At 50.3% G+C, this 17,092-nt stretch overlaps 2 protein-coding genes across 2 annotated transcripts; one reads left to right on the top strand and one right to left on the bottom strand.

Annotated features, from left to right (window-relative positions):
• Positions 1-6,617: 6,617 nt before the first annotated feature.
• Positions 6,618-8,693, top strand: UHO2_01910 (uncharacterized protein; the record flags this gene model as incomplete). The annotated part of the gene is made up of 2 exons (XM_041559347.1): positions 6,618-7,996; positions 8,078-8,693. The coding sequence occupies 2 exons, from the start codon at positions 6,618-6,620 to the stop codon at positions 8,691-8,693; spliced, it is 1,995 nt and encodes a 664-aa protein (XP_041415281.1).
• Positions 8,694-8,869: 176 nt separating this feature from the next.
• UHO2_01909 (uncharacterized protein) lies at positions 8,870-15,121 on the bottom strand (the record flags this gene model as incomplete). Its single annotated transcript, XM_041559346.1, has 1 exon — positions 8,870-15,121. One exon carries the CDS (start codon positions 15,119-15,121, stop codon positions 8,870-8,872), a length of 6,252 nt encoding a protein of 2,083 aa, XP_041415280.1.
• Between the last annotated feature and the right edge of the window lie 1,971 nt (positions 15,122-17,092).

Here is a 17,092-nt window from a genome sequence, read left to right as displayed (position 1 = left end):
ATTGAAGATTGCAGATAAAACGCGACCGATCGGAGCCACTAGCAGGCTCTCGTATGCAGTCATATTACTTCTTGAATGCTTGTCTTATGTTCATGTGATACTATATACATGGTCATATATATACTTAGCGATCTCCTTCAGCCTGTGCAAATGTGCAATGTGTCACTCCTCGTGTTACTCCTGTGTTGTCGCCTCTTGTGCATTATTGTAACAACTCCTATGCATCCCACATGTGTCACCACCTGTATGCACCTTTACCTAATTATTAGATTGCTTAAATTCTGTGGACCCCATATGATTCCACAGACCCCATGAATCCCATTGGGATGCTGATGCATCTTCAACTCCCCCCTTCGATGGCATTACCAACCCTAACAACTGAGATAGCCGGGATGTTGCTAAACCCTTCAATGGTTTTGTTAAAATGTCTGCAACATTGTCTGCCATTCCAACAAATTCTATCTCTATCTCCCCATCCTGAACATGATCCCTAATGAAATGATATCTGGTGTCTATGTGTTTCAATTTCCAGTGCTTTGCCAGATCCTTACTCACCTGTATACATCCCTGACTATCTGAACATAAGACTGGATGAGCAGCATTGATTTCTAAGTCCCTGAGGAGGTATGAGAAGAAGAGTGCCTCTCTTGCTGCTTCTGAGGCAGCAACAAACTCAGCTTCCACTGCTGATAGTGCCACACATTTCTGGACATGTGACTTCCAGCTAACTGGGCACCCATATATATACGTCATTGCTCCCGATGTGCTTCTCTGTCCATTTGTTGGGTCTGAGGCCCAATTGGCATCACTATACATGACAATCAGTTGCTTCAAGTGTTCGCTTGATCTGCTCCCAAGGTTCAGTTGGTAGTCACTGGTTTGGTTGAGATACTTCATCAAGTGTATAGCAGCTTTCCATGCACTGTTGGTTGGTGTCGACATATATCTTGCCAGTATTCCCACTGTGAACGATATGTCAGGTCGTGCGGTATTTGCTACCCATAACAATTGTCCCACCAGTTCTTGGTATTGTTTTGCCTCTAGGGAATCACATTTATTGTTCCCTATGGCATTAGGTATTTCTGGCATTGGTACCCATGATTTCTGATCCATCGACTGTAACCACTTACTCACCATGGCCTTGGTGTAAGTGGTCAAATCAATTGACATCTCCCTTCTTGTCCTATTTCGTTTGATGCTGATGCCGAGGAACTCTTTCACTGGGCCATTATCTTCCATTCCCCACTTGGACATTATCTCCCTTTTGGTGCGATCCACCTCCTTATGACTGGGCAAGGCTATGAGCATGTCGTCGACATAGGCTGTGATAATAGTTAGGTTACTTCCAGTTCCTCTTGAATACAGACAAGGTGCACTCGGCATGCAGTGAAAGTCTATGCTCTGTAGGTACAAATCCAACTCTATGTTCCATTCTTGCCCTGATTGTTTCAGTCCGTACAGTCCTTTTACTAGCTTCAAGGCCTTTCCAGGTGGGATTCTCATTCCAAGCAGTGGTTTTAAGAATACATCATGATGTAGCATTGAGTTTAGATATGCTTGCTTGACATCAATACTATCTACTTCCCAGTCATGAACCACTGCTATGGCTAAGACTCCTTGGATTGACTGAATGGGTGCGACAGGTGCAAACACTTCAGTGTAGTCTATACCTTCTCTTTGTGTGAAACCTCTTGCCACCAGTCTTGCTTTAAACTTTGTCGGGATGAGATTTGCATCTGTTTTGATTTTTAAAACCCAATGTGTGTTGATGGCGTGCATACCTTTGGGGAGATCGATGATTTCCCATGTATCCATGGCTTTCAAACCATCCAGTTCTTTATGCATTGCTTCCTCCCAATGTTTCCTGTCCTCTCCTGACAATGCTTTGCTAACTGTTGGGTCTAGATTTCTTCTCTTTCGATCGTTTATTGCTGTGAGTCCATAGTGATTGCTATTGGTCCATGTGTCATCAAATGTGTTGGTGTCAGTATTGGCCCCGCATTCTATTGCCTTTGTTGTATCTTCACCCAGATCTTCTTTGTTGTTCAATCCATCTGTTTCTTTCATATTCATGTACTCATTCAGCAGCTCCTCCTCTCATTCGTCGAAGAGGTTCATATCTGTGTATCCAAGATCGTCTATGTCTCCTTCATCTGCTAGTGCTGGTGGTGGGTGTATGTTTACTGGTTTCCACTCTGTTTTGTCAGACCAGCATTTTGTCTCCATGAATCTAGCTGAGTTGCTCCAAAAGATGTTTGGGCTGTAGTCCAGGCTGTAGAAGAGCCATCCTTTTCTTTCCAGACTATACCCCAAGAAGATAGATGCTACTGCTCATTGATCTAACTTTTTATTATCTCTTTTGACCTTGGGGACGTTTACCCATGCTAAACATCCAAAGATGTGTAGGAGTCTTATGAGTCGCTCCGGTGACTTCCCAAACATGACTTGGTATGGGAACTCACTGTCAACGCTCAGAATGAGGTTCATTTTGAAGGCTGCAGTCTGGATTGCATAGGGCCAGAAGCTCTTCGGTAACCTCCTTTGCATGAGTAGCATTCACATCTTCTCACCCAAGCTTCTGTTCATTCTCTCCACATGTCTGTTCTGTCTGCTATTGTACCCTACCATCATTTGCCATTCAATGCCCTTTTCATATGCCCACTGAAGTGTGTCATTGCTTCTCCATTCTGTACCTTGGTCAGATCATATTGCTTTCAGATTCTTTCCCATCTGTGTCTCAAGATACAATACGATTGTTTTGAGCTTGGGAAATGTGTGACTCTTTCATAGCAAAGGCTGCGCATATACATACTTGCTGTAGTTATCAACCAGTACCAATGTGCACGTGTATTCCATCATGTGCGATGAGTCAACTATCAAGTCGATGTGGATGAGATCAAGCGGAGAGACAGATTTCTCTCCACTACCTTGCCCCATTCGGGCTGCCGTGCTTTTGGATCAGATGCATGGCTCACACATTGTAGCAGTCCCTGGGTTTAGGTCTGCTGCATCATTTTCTCCTAAGTGGTTGATGATGGCCCTCATCTTATCTCAACCTGGATGTCCCAGACGTTCATGCCATAGTTGTTGTTCAGATATTTTGGCTTTGTTCTCAATATGCTCAAAATCTTCATCAACACCTTCAAATAATGTTGTTGATGTGATCATTGCATTTTCCTTCCATGTGTTGCCTTGGAACTCCAACAGTCCTTGCTCGCGATTCTTGGATATTTTGAGTAGCATACCATTTGCTAAGTGTATTTGCCCTCCGGTTGAGTCTAGTGTCACTTGTGCTCCTTCGTCTGTCAGAGAATTTGTTGACAATAGGTTAACATTGAGATGCTGAACATACAATACATTTTGGAGAAAAACATCTCCATGACTTGTTGATATGCTAGCATCCCCTATAGCAGTTGCTTCCAGAACCTCACTTCCGGTGGTGAATATGCACTTTCGGCAGGTTCTCAGACTAATGAGCATGCTATAGTTGTTTACCATATGATAGCTGGCGCCCGAATCTAGGATCCAATGATGGTTCCCTTTTGAATCTGGGTGGCTCTGCCAACTTGGTGCGAAAGAGCACCAGGCTTCCTATTTGGGCCTGGCAAAGGGGGAATTTTCTGGTATGGTCACTGATGCATCACATTGACTGATCCCATGTCCAGGCCTCTTGCAGATCCAACATCTGAGCCTTCGAGGTCTAGTGGTGACTTTGGCACTGGTGCTGTCAGCGTCCTTTTCGTCTTTCTCCTCCTTTCTGGGTGTCTCGTCCTGGTCATCGCTGCTGACGACTCTGGTGCTTGCTTGATGGGGGTCAACTCTCGGGGTGGGGTTGTTCTAGATCGCTGACTGCTGAATAGATAGGGTGGTGGCGAGGGTGTTAAAACTAAGCTGGCTGATGGTGGCGATGGTCTCCTTGTACATTGGATGTCAGATAGTGCACTTTTGTAGATTAGAGAACAGAGTATCATCAGCGAATGGCTTTCCCAGTAAGCTGCTCTCCATTTGGATGGTCCTTATTTCCTGGATAAGCTTTTGTACGTCTGAGTTGTGCATCCTTAGTTTGCCTAGCTGAGCAATCAATGCAATATGATGAGATATGGCAGTGGCCTCATTGGTGAGTCCTTTTTCGATCTTCTTCCATACATGATGGAACGTATGGTGCTCCCTGATGATGTCAAGAATCAAGTAATTGATATTGTACTCTCCGGTGGTGTCAATGGTACTGCATAATGCATTTGTCAAAGCATCATCGAATGTGCAGTTCCATTTGGGATGTTTCTTGTCATATGCTCCATCAAGATGCTTCATGGTGTGAGGAACACATCGTAGAAAGGACTTGATATGGGCATTCCAACTATAATAGTTGTGCAATGTGAGTTTTGGGACAGGCTCAAGTAGTTTTGCTAGAGTACAAAAATTGTATGGCTTTCTGTTGTTGTCGTGATCTGAGTTGGAGTCAGTTTCTTCCTCAGCATCATCGTCAATCACCTCAGTGTCTGACTCATTGGTGGCCTCGTTGTCAATGGCTCGCGGTTGTGTTGCCTTTCCTTTTCTTCCTCCTTTGGCTTTGCTTGTGACAGCTTGAGCTTCGGCCTCTTGTACCATGTTGTCGATGGTCCCGGTTGGCTTAGTCGGTAGAGCTTCAGACTCTTAATCAATTGAAGATTGCAGATAAAATGCGACTGATCAGAGCCACTAGCAGGCTCTCATATGCAGTCGTATTACTTCTTGAATGCTTGTCTTATGTTCATGTGATACTATATACATGGTCATATATATACTTAGCAATCTCCTTCAGCCTGTGCAAATGTGCGATGTGTCACTCCTTGTGTTACTCCTGTGTTGTCGCCTCTTGTGCATTATTGTAACAACTCCTATGCATCCCACATGTGTCGCCACCTGTATGCACCTTTACCTAATTATTAGATTGCTTAAATTCTGTGGACCCCATATGATTCCGTGGACCCCGTGAATCCCGTTGGGATGCTGACGCATCTTCAACTGGAAGAAAGCCAAGGAATACAGACTCTCATTCCACAGTAGAGTAGAGTAATATAGGAACCAAGCAAAGGCCACCGCTGTGTCACCCGTCCTGTCATGACCTCAGAAGTGGGTTCAAGGGAGACTCCTTCACGGAGCCCGATATGGCCTAGATCGCCCTTCAAAGCTGGTGCTTAATCGTCATCTGAGACCAACACTGCAAACGCCATGCTTCGCCGACTCCGATCTGACGTGAATGCATCACCTGATTGTCAAGAAGGTGTGCACGTCTGGGGCTGGACTCAACAATCGACTTGTTCCGCTTCTCCTCTCGACTCTCCACTACATCATATTCACCAGGAGCCAGGCATACCATTAGCAGCCTGGTTCGTCGTTAATTTGCCCTCCCTTTCCGCTCATCTCTGCGCTCGACCAGCCCCCAGTTAGGGTTGGTCAGGAGCCTCCTTGCGGAGCTTCGAGGACCTCACGGCTCTTTGACTGCAATCCACTTGATTTTTTCGTGTTATGGTATATACAATTTCGGTTATGTTTCGTGCGATTGAGTTCAGACGGGGCGGATTTTCCAGCGGAAAATCTCAGGCCGACGGTCGCGACATGTCATTTTCTGCGAATCTCTTCCTCAGAAATATTCACTGAGCTCACTCTCTGCCTAACAACTGGCTGCGAAGTTCGGCCAAGTCTGATAGCAGCCAAGTCATAGACTACCTTTCATAGCCGAAAACATGTCTGCGCAGCTTCGTAGCATGGTGGATGTTGAAAGCAATGCACTTTTGCTGGGGTCTCTGCCCTCTCATTGTCATCGCCCCTGTGACCGAGACAAGCCTGAAGAGCAGCGTATAACTCTGATGTTTCCTCTTGCCTGGTGACATCAGGCTTGGCGGTGTATGCCGAGGTTTACACCTCCCAACCGGTGCAATGAGATTCTAGCCGCAAGCGTTTCGGTCCTGAAATTGTCACGCTCCACCGTGCAGTCTTCGATTGCTTCACTGAAAGAGGTGGTGGTGGAGCCAGTTATACTCAATCAAAGTTGCCAAAAGCTTATTCGCTGCAGTACCTCGAATGAGTAGGATGGCCGAGTCTCTTGGCTTAGTATGCTTTAGCTATTTTGCTTGCTGCCAAGACCTTCAAGTCCAAAAGCGGAAGTCTTCGTTCTAGACATGAGAAGTTGAAGGCCAGGCTTCTCGGGATCCCGTCGCATTGTCAGTACTGTGCTCCTCACGAATCTTCAGCAACTCTCGATTCGCTCAGATGTTCTGTCCCTGTTGCTGCCCAAACTTTCTTCCCCGTCCTAGTGGTCCTGATGGGATTCAGTCTCCTCAGCTGGATAGAGGTTCTTAAACCTCGCCCCCTTTTTGTTGTTGTCAAATATTATCCTTTCTTCCGTCCCTCCATCATCATCTCCTCCGAACGTCACATATCTTCTTCTTCCAGGCTGGTCCTCCCCTTTTGCGTCTCTTCTGTCCTTTCTTTCTTCTTTCGACGCCAAAGTTTCACATTACAACCAGGCTTGGTGCCTCATTTCTTTGCAAACTTTGCTCCTCTGACTGGTTCAGACTTATTTATTTGTATCACACTCTTTTCCCCAACCCAATCCGTTTCTTGGACCCGTCGTCATGAGGCTCATCCCTAGAGACACGAGTCTCAATGCAGTTGCAAGCGTTCTTTCCCTCGCAGCGGCCAACTACAAGCCCATCCCGCAGCTCCCGACTGCCAAACAAACCAGTTCGATCTCCCACTTCACCACGGACGGTCAAAATGCGATGAACATCAAGCCCAACACTTTTCAGATCCAAGATTCAGACTCGACGACTGACTGGAATGCTACACACGAGTCATCTGAGTGGGGTGTGCCCTCCACACTCTACGTTCCAGTCGAGTCTCAAAACCAGACCGATTCAGGTCGAAAGCTCGCCTCCTTGCCAAAGGTTGGCCCAGGCGGTTGCCCTTTCTCCACTGGCTACACCCCTGTTGGTGGATGGGAAAAGCTACCTCCCCCTACCTTCCCCAATTTCGATCCCGTCAAAGCCACCATCATGCGCTATCGTCAGCAGCAGGGTGTCAACCTTGGTGCTTGGTTCGTGCAGGAAGGCTGGATGGAAGGTGGTTTCATGTCCTGCGCTACTGGAACCAAGCAGGCTGAGTTCGATATCCTTGATGGTTTCGGCACCTCCAAGGATGGTCTCATGTCTGCTCGAGCTTACATGGAGCAGCGATGGGACACTTGGATCACGGAAGACGACTTCCGCAATCTAGCTGCTATGGGCATCAACACTGTTCGAATACCCATCGGCTATTGGTCAGCTGGCCCCTACTTCACTCATTACAGCCCTTTTGATCAGTACAAATCGGTGTACGAGTTCAGCTGGAGGTACATCGCGCGTGCCATCAACTGGGCAGCAAAATACGATATCGGTGTCATTGTCGACCTTCACGGAGCGTATGGCTCTCAGAATGGTCAGGCCCACTCCGGTCTCAACGATGGTAATATTCAATGGTACAACACCTGGAACCAGGATCTGACTACCGAGCTGCTCGTCTGGATCGCTAAGGAGACCTCGGATATAACCAACGTTGTTGGTATCCAGCTCCTCAACGAACCCCAAAACCGTGATAGCTACTGGAAGTGGCTCCCCACCGCCATGGACGCCATGCGAGCCGCTTCCCCGTATGCCAAAACCATCCCGCTCTACTTCCACGACGCATTCGTCCTCGAGAAAGGCGTAGCTTTCGTCTCCAAGCGTAAGGACTTTGTCATCTCGGACCACCACGCATACTACGTCTATACTCCCTCGGACCAAGCCCTTTCCGCTCAAGGTCACATCTCCAAACTCGACAGCTCTATCTCCAACCAGTTTGAACAGCAATCTTCCATCGCTCGTCGTAACCTCATCGTTGGTGAATGGTCCTGCGACCTCGCATGGAGCTCCATCCAGGACAGCAAGAGCCCGGTTCAAGACCAGACTGAATTCTGCCAGACCCAACAAGATATCTGGTAGTCCAAGGGATCCGGCTGGACTTTCTGGTCGTACAAGATGGAAAACTGCGATCAGAACTCAGGTTGGTGTTTCCAAAGTGCCTCTAAGAAGTTCCTCGCTGGAAACTTTTCGTCCTGGGGTATTCCGATGTCTATGCTTTCCTCGGCTAATGCTGGTAACGTGACAGTGGATAAGGTTTCGGCTTTGTCGTCAATCCGAACCTCAATCAGTCGTGTTCGTCTTCCAACTGCTCGCTCTGCTCTGAAGTCCGCCAACAGCTTCCTTTCCATAGACGACGAGGACGAGGAAGACGACGGCGATGACATCAGCAAAGTCGGTCCCAACGGTTTCGGTCGTTCCCTCTTCACCCCTGCCGAGTCTCAACAGGTAGTCGAACGCGGTATTGGAGGATATACAACTTTCGCGGCTCGACAAGCTCAACAAGACCGCGTAGCTGCAACAAACGTAACCGTTGGAAGCCGTGGATTTTCAGACGGCTTCTACACATCGCGCATCCTCGCTGCTTCCACCGACTTTCTCTCTCGTCTCGGATTCGGCACTCAATACCAGATTGACACTTTCCAAGCTTACGTCGATGCAGGTCGTTTCAAGGCGAGCGATCAGGCTGCTTACAACGCTCAGTTCGCTGCTGGTGTCAAGGCTGCCGAAGGGGCTATCACTAACATCGTTTCGAGCTTTTCGAAAAAGGCTTAATGGTGCCTCCGCCGATTTTTAGAATGTAGCTCGATCTGATAGATGGGTCTTTGATACGGTAGCAAAAACAGTTCTTTTCATGTGCAATACAACTGTCAGAATGATGGAATGCGATTTTCCGTGCTTATGCGACCGAAAAAATGAATGAATAGGATGCTGAATCTTGGTAAACGCCATCATCGATGCCGACTGTGCGGCTGCTTGTATTTCCCCTCTTTCACGTTCTCCAAGTCTCCTAACGTGACCTGTACACCTTGCATAGTCTTTGCAATGGCCTGCGTAGCTCCCCTCGCGCTCCTCAAGATAGCAATTGGTACAGCTTTGACCACGGGCTTACCCACTCCTCCTCCTCCCGCACTTCCACCGGTGCCACTGCCTTCACCTGCATCAGGTTCATAAACTTCCATCGGAATCGCCAAAATCGTCTGTGCCGCCGAAGTTAGCCCCTCTGTCAACCCGGAGTAAGCTTGCGAAAGCGCATCACGCATGTTGTCCGGTTGTGAGGCGTATTTACTGACCAAACCCTCGTCTTTGTCCTGAAGCCAGGATGCGCCAGTCTCCGATGTAGCTGAAGAGACCATGATGCTTTCGCTCAACGATTCGTAGCTCTCGGAAGAGCTATCCGGTCCCACGGCACGAGCTGTGACTGCTGCTGGCATCTCGCCGCCCAAGATGTGCTCCGCCTGTTCCAGAATCACTTGCGTTCCTGTGGCGAGTCGGGCTCCGAACCTCACTGCCTCCAACGCTGTATTCTTGGCAAAGCTTGCAGCGCCTTTCTGCATGCCACGCAATACTCTACCGTCCTTGTGATACTGCTCGATGGGAAGCAGCACCAAGTTAGCTAGACCTGCACCGACATTGACGAGGCTGCGAATCGGACCCAAGCCTGATAGGAAGTCGGCTAGCTGATTCGCCTTGACGTCCGGCGTCCAGATATCATTGAGTGTGTCAAAGAGCCTAGCCCAGCCATTGATGCCCCGCAGCGTGATGTGACGAAGCACCATCTCGGAACCTTCAAAGTGAAAGAAGTTCATTAGCTCGATGGTCTTGCCCTGTCGAAGCAGATTGTAGTCCACCCGCTTCGGCTTGTAGTCCAACTTGATCTTGATCGGTAGCACCTCGGCGAATTGAACAAAAGGTAGCGTTGGGCCCGATTGCTGCGTGGGCGTCGCTGGTGCCTTTTGACCTGGTGGCTTGAAGGTGAAGAATTTTTTGAGGAAGTCGAGAGCATCTTGATCAACATGGAGTCGAAGGGGCGAAATCTTGGCGCGCATACGAACCTCCGGCGTCTCAGACAGAGAGGCATCACCCAGCGCCTCCCCTTGTGGTCGAACATTGAGGATCTCAACTTTGACCATCTTGTTCTCGACATCGTGACGTAGGGCTGTGTTGCGATCCTGCATCTCGGTCAAGAAGGTACGCCATGTCGATGTCTTGATATTGTCGATGATCTCGAACCTTCGAGCATTGACTGCAATCCTAGACATGACGTGACTCAGTTGTTGAGGGTCAGCTCTGTCAAACTCCACCTCGAGTCCGCGGAAGTTGAAGTCGATCAGAGATCGTGCTGAGCGATGTAACTTTGTGTGCTCTGACATCGTCTTCTCGGAGCGAGATGCAGGTTGCCCGCTTCGAAGTGTCGGCAGTGCTTGCCAGGATGCAGACGCGTTGCTGTCAGCTGTGGATGCGGCATCCAAATGATCACCAAACTCGTCCTCAACTGCTTGCATCATCGCGTCGGCATCCATTTCGTCAGGATTCTGCGGCAGGCTGATGTGAATCGAGTCGAGAAGGTTGCTTGTGGCAGCCTCAACGCTGTCGTCAGGGACCTGTCCCTCCGCTAGCAGCTGCTTAATCTTTTGTAAACGCTTCCTGACCAGCTTGGCTTCCTGCTGAACAGCCTTACGTGTGGTTTCCCAGTCGTAGCCAGAGTGTAGGCGCACTGAGAGATCGAAGTTGCTCACCCGCACTCGCACCGAGCTTGCTGTTGGACCTAGAGCAGACTCCTTTTGTGGCTCCAGGTCAGAGTTTGTGAAGTATTCCTGCACAGGGCAGATGCCTTTTGGGTCGAGGAGTCGCACCGTCACATCTTCATCAGCAAAGATGACGGTGTCTGTGCGTGGAGCGAGCAGCGATAACGACGCCACAGACTCGCCACCAAAGAACTCATCAGAGTCCAGCGTTGTCTCGAGGATCTCCGGATGGTATCGACCCTTTGCGCCCAGAAAGGCAGCGTCAGAAGGCACATCATCGTCCACCAGGTCGGCCGTAATGGGCAGCGGCGATGCGAGTCGATATGCGTTATCTTCGATGCCTGACATCAGCTCTGCCATTCGGTCTGAGTTGTCCACCTTCACTGAACCTGTGACTGACGGCGCTTGCGAAGCTGCGAGGTCTTGCCTGAAGCGAGTATCGGCTTCTCCAGATGAACTCAGCGAACAGTTCTCCGCTCCAGGGTTGCTCTGGGTCGGAGACTGGCCGGCCGTGATCGCGCCGACAAGACTTGTGACGACATCCAGCGTATCAGCTGTCGCCTGCAACTTGGCACGCAGCTTGGTGACCTTGACGTCCACTTCCGGACGCGTGAGCGTGTTCAGGTTGATGCTGCCCTTGCCTTCAGGGACATGAATAATGCGAGCAAACCCACGTTTGGTCCAATACTCGGCTGCCGAGCGCGCCGTCAAAGGAGTCGCAGAAGTGTTTGTAGCTTCGGACCCGATCACGTACAGGTCAAAATCGCCTATAGCCAGCTTGATGGCTGTCTTGGGAGCATGCGACGTCAATTTTGTCTTCACTGAGGCTTCGCCAATTGCCAAAGATCCTCGATGGGTGGTGCCGGGAGGGGCTACGTAGATGGACCAGTTCTTCGCCTTGAAGCTGATTCGCGTCACCTCGTTTGGCTCAACGTTCTCGAAGACACCGGCAGGCGCTTTGAAGAGTCGCTTGACACGCGGAATGAGCTCCTCGTCGAAAGATGGGGAAAGCGTGATCGAGCAAAGCGTCAAATCAACATTCTGCTCGCGATAGCTAGTGCCAGGGTCGGCATACGCCTCGAGCACCAGCAGCAACATCCCGTGGTGATCGCGATCATCCAGGCTCCTTTCCATAGTTCTGTAAGCCAAGAGTGAGCTCGTTGTTGCGTCAGAAGTGCTTCCCGCTTCTACGCTCAATTGCATTTGAGGTAGTCGCGCCTCGATCCGCGTAATGTTTCGGGTCTTGTCGCTGTCGAAGAGCAGCTCGAAGTCAGAGGTCAATAGTAGAAGACTCTTTGAGCTAGCTTCTCTGCCTCCGCTGGATGCCTCCTCATTCGCCTTCAAGCTTGGGAGCCAAAGGCGAATGGATGCCTGCATGACCGTCACTAGCAGTGACGAGCTCCTGCTGCTAGCTCGAGCAGTCGCTGTCGAGTCTGTACTAGCAGACATGATTGACATGCCGGCTCGGCTGCCAAAGAAGCGGCTTCCGAGGATCTTGAGCCCTTCGGTGTCAAGACTGTCTGCATCATCCAGGTCGTCCGAGCTCCAAAGATTGACTGACTGCGTCAAGTCGTCAGCCATGTACTGAAGCGAGTCGAGTTGTTGCTTCCCTAGCTCTACCTTGACGGACGGTATTGAAATGTTGCATCGATCTTTGGCCTGCAGACCAGGCGATGGGCCGCTGCCAAGTTCATGTCTGGGCTCTGAAGAGCGAGTCAGCCGAATCTGCGGGAGCAACGTAGTAGGCGAGCTTTGGAAGGGCCCTTGCATGGCATCGTTGTCGTGGACTCCCTCAATCAACGCCAAGACCAACGCTCGTGAGTCTGATGGTAGAGCATAGTAGGCAGACACCTTTTCCGCGCTGACCTGGCAGGTCAAAATGGATTCCGTGACTCGCGAACGTGTGCCTGCTCCGCGGGATTCAGCGAAACGCACTACTCCTGTCGGTCGCAGGGGCTCTGTAATGCCCGTACGGACATCTAGCCCTTGCACCTGGAGGACGAGAATGCCGGATCGCCTGTCCAGCCCGACTCTTCTTGCTGAAGTGATATCGCATCCGACCAACGCTGCAGCATCGTAGCTCACTCTGGGGGTTCTGATCTCTAGGCGGACGAGGTGAATCTTCAGGTCGACTCGAAACGTGCTCTTGTTGTTCGGAGTGTTGACGTCCGTGCCGATGTCGTCAAGAAGACCGCTAGCTGATGCTTGAATGGTCGCCACACTGGTGGCAAGGGTTGCAAGAGAGCCAGATAGCTCATAGCTCGCTTGTGCGTTCTCCTTTAGAGCCGCGAGCTGAGCAGCTGCGAATTTGCGCAATGCAGGCATGAGGCGCGTGACGAGAGAGACATCAACAAACAGATGTATGGGCGCCACTGCGACTGTGACTCGACCTTGCAATCCTTCATCCTTGGCCGACGAGACAGATACAGTGATGTTGGGTTGCAGATTCTCAGCATCGTGGGACTGCGTCGCATTCTGGGGCTTGGACTGAGGTTTGAGCTTCCAGCCGCGCTCACCGTATGCAGTTCGATAGTAAGGGCTCTGACCGGATGAGAACGAGGGTCGACGCTCGGACGACCCGAAGCGCGTAGCTCTCATGTCCATAGCTTTGCTGCTCTCTCCTGGCTTGAATGGCCGTTGAACAGGTGCGTGATGTGGACCGTTGAAGCGCCAGTCGAAGACATCGACAGTACTGCTTGCGTAGTCGTGCCGAGAATGCTTAGTCGCTCCAAGGTTCGGCCGAGTGGACTGGATGAGATTCGGGTCCAAAATCAAAACAGGGAGGACTCGGGATGCATCAGGTGGACACTGCTCGTAGAGATTGGCAGATAAATACTCAAAGAGGCTCAGATCCTCAACTGTGAGTGTTATGCTCGGCTGCGTCGACTTCCTGCCATCAGTATCGGGAGAGCTGCGATACACTGCACTCAGCTTGTCACAGCGCAATCGAAGGTGGCCAAAGTCCGGATGTGATCGAGAAGGCTTAGTCCAAAAAGCGTCGATCGATGATAAAGTCTTGCTGTCGATCATGGGATCGTCATAGCCGATGATGAGGTTGAAGCTGCTGATGTGGCAGCTCAGTTCTAGCTTCCTCTTTGCATAGGAGCGTTTGAATGGCGGAGCGGGCTGCGCTTTGTTGTCCGATGAGCTTTCCACAATGTCATTGCGAGGAATTCCGTTGGTAAGTTTCCGTGATAAGTTCAAGAGCAAGCTGGCGTGATCGATGAACAAGACGGTGCCGCCATTGCCAATCTGTACATCAATATCGGTGCTGAAGCTGACGAGTCGCTGGACTGGGCGACGTGCACCATGTTGCGAGCTCGGCACCTGCTGACGCTCTTTCAGGGTCTTGAATGTCACCACGACGGGTTCCTGGCCGAAGCTCAAGAGAAGATGATTCGTATTGATTGCTGGTGGCTGCTCGGGCGGGGGACTTGGATGCCGCGGCGCACCTGTCTTCTGATCGTCGAATGATTTCTCGTCGACGGACTCTGCAATTGCACTTGCATACAGACTGGCTGACGACTCCTGCAAGGATACAACTGATTGCTCGAGGTCTTGAGAGATTCCTCTTTGCTCTATGGAGTCGTCGCCATCAGTCGATGCTTCGGAAGAAGAGGAGGAGTAGGCGTGAGGTTCCGCGGTGGCCCGTTTGTCTTCCAGCCATACTTCGAGTCCCTGAAGCTCAAGTTTTCGTACTGTTGCGCTAAAGAGCCTTTTGTGTGGACTGCTTCCTGAATCGCGTTGCTGTTGAGCTTGCTCCTCGGTACGTGTGTTCGAGCTTTGAACAGCCACGCTCCGCAACTTGACGGAGAGACCAGCTGCGTCGGAGAAGAGCTGTACGTGTACATTTTCGATTGCGACTCTCAGCCGCGTCAACAGAGCTTCCACGTATGTGGCTATGAGAGATCCAGGCTCTTCATTGGCCTGCTGCTGTGCTTCTGGAAGCTCTTCGGCACCAAGTGATTCGTGGATGGACTCCTCGAGTTCCTTGGCTTCCTCGTCCTCGACGAAGATCTGACTAGCTGCGCTTGCAAAGGATGCCGAGAGATCATCTGTCGGGTTTGAATGTTGAGGCGTGGGTTCAGGAGAGACCTTGATGATGGCCGAGATGTCTGATATTGTAATTGATAGCTCGCCGCTCCAGAGGTTGGGCACGGGCAAGTGAATGAGAACCTTTCCGATCTGACCTGAGACAAATGTGACTGGCAGCGAAGATAGTCGGCTGTTGATGGCGTCTGAGTTAAGTTGAATATTGCGAACTTCGATACGACCGCTGCCGATACCAGCATCGATTTGAGCAAGATCGAGCTGACCTCCATCGACAAGGTGTCCGAGTGTTCTCTTGAAGAGGTAGGATAGGATCCTCTTTTGAAGACCGGCTGAGAGGGAGAATGCGGAGACGGTCGAAAGGTCCCAGCCGGACAAGAAGGACGGTAGGAAGTACGATGCCATAATCGGTACTTATGTCGGCAGATTTGCGCAGTCTAAGCGCAATGAAGGGTACGTCGACATGCTCGTGAAGAGGAAGAGCGAGAGGTGGTTGGTAGGGTTGGCCCCACCTCGATGATCCGGCTTTGGCGGTGACCTGCAAGTCGCTCAAGCGTTGTTGTATGGGATCGTATGTTGCTCTCTGTCAAGATGATGAGCAGCGGCGTCTTTCCTCGTTGCTAGAGAAGGGATACATCAGCTGAGCAATCGAGATAAGGCTTTGTGATTCACACAATTCAGGGTCCAGGCTGTGCATTCTCCACATTTCGCTTTTTCTTTCATATTGTTAGACCCCTGTGACGCACATTTTCCTTTTTGAGACTTGTAACGCGTCGCGGAACTCCGGGCTCATGCGCAGTTGTGAAGAACTTGAGGTCGTATGAGGTCCCGATACTGGTGATCAGGGATGGTCTAAGTATGATGTCACTACTTTGTTACAGCAGAAACATATACTAAATTGACCTACCAGAATGTGGTGAGAGCCTAGTGCTCTCTGTGAGATATATATACATGTGAGCAGCACAAGCCAAATGTGGGACTGCTCCTACTTAATGATCTAGCCTGACAACGAGCAAGACTTGGTTGTACCCAATCCTCAACAAGCTCGATTGTCCCTGATCTCCAATCTTGTCACCCTAGTGTCATCACTGGATCATTACTTTCAGCACCCCCTCTCAATCCAGTATGCTTCTTTGACACTATCAGACTGAACAGCTCCCATATGTGCACCAGCATTGGTGCTGTGAGTGGCTTTGTCAATATGTCAGCAATATTCTCGCAACTCTGGACTGGAGCAATCGTGAGTTGCTGACTAGCCACTTCATCCCACAAGAAGAAGTGAGCGATATCGATGTGCTTTGTCCTCTTGAAGTGTTGCGGGTTGCTTGCAATGGCACACACTCCTGATGAATCACTGTACAGGATTGGAACATTTCAATTGAAGGCTAGCTCACCCTCTCATGAGTAGATGGTCGTAGTTCCAGTGCTCACACATATTCCGGTTGTCAGTGGTGTTTGTTGTTGCAGCTTGTGTAGGAACATCGATGTCCATAGTAGCTCTCTAGCAGCTCCTGCTAGGGCTACATATTCAGCTTCCACTGAGCTATTTGCCACCATTGGTTGGAGGCATGATGACCAACTACACACTAGTCCCTTGATTATGAAGGCATATCCTGACATCGACCTCCTGCAACTGCATGATCCTGCCCAATCACTATCTGCCCACCCAGTGAGTGTTTGCCCACCAGTGTGTGTTCCTACAGAAAGGCTGATTCCTATCATTCCCTTGAGGTACCATAATATGCATTTGGCAGCAGTGAGGTGTTCACCAGGGGGGTTCGCGACAAATTGGGCACAGTGGCCAACAGCGAATGCAATATCAGGTCAGCTGCCTTGAGCGATCCATAATAATGACCCTACAAGTGATGTGTAGTGATGAATTTCTTCGGCACTAGCTGGATCACCTTCCCATGGTCCAAGAGTATTAATGGCTTCAGTGGCTGGTGTCAATGCTGCCCAGGCTTTGTCCATCCCAAACTTCATGTCATGGGCCTGGATGCTCAAGAAGCAGGAGGGTCACGGGTTCATATGGAAGGAGCACAGGTATCGAAGATCTAGTCGATACCAGTAGAGAGCATGGTCGTAGTGCAGTCTCCATGGAGACCATGGACTCCTATGGACTCACATGCAAAGGAGGACATGAGCCACATGCGAGGAGGGCCAGGCACAGCCATGAGGAGGACCAAGCTCAAGGAGCATGCAGATGGTTACCACTCAGGGGCTTGAGAAACAAGAGTCAAAGGAACTGTCACCGGTCAAAGGAGAAGGAGCAGTGTATAGGACACTAGCAGGCAGGTCCTGAGGAAGAGGAGCAGTGTCGAAGGAGTCGACACCAGGTCATGAGGAGGAGGAGCAGTGTCGAAGGAGTCGACACCA

This window comes from Ustilago hordei, assembly GCF_900519145.1.
Source record: "Ustilago hordei strain Uho2 genome assembly, contig: UHO2_contig_03, whole genome shotgun sequence".
Classification (NCBI taxonomy): domain Eukaryota; kingdom Fungi; phylum Basidiomycota; class Ustilaginomycetes; order Ustilaginales; family Ustilaginaceae; genus Ustilago; species Ustilago hordei.
Note: the sequence above shows the minus strand (reverse complement) of the source record. Positions and strands in the feature narration are given on the sequence as shown.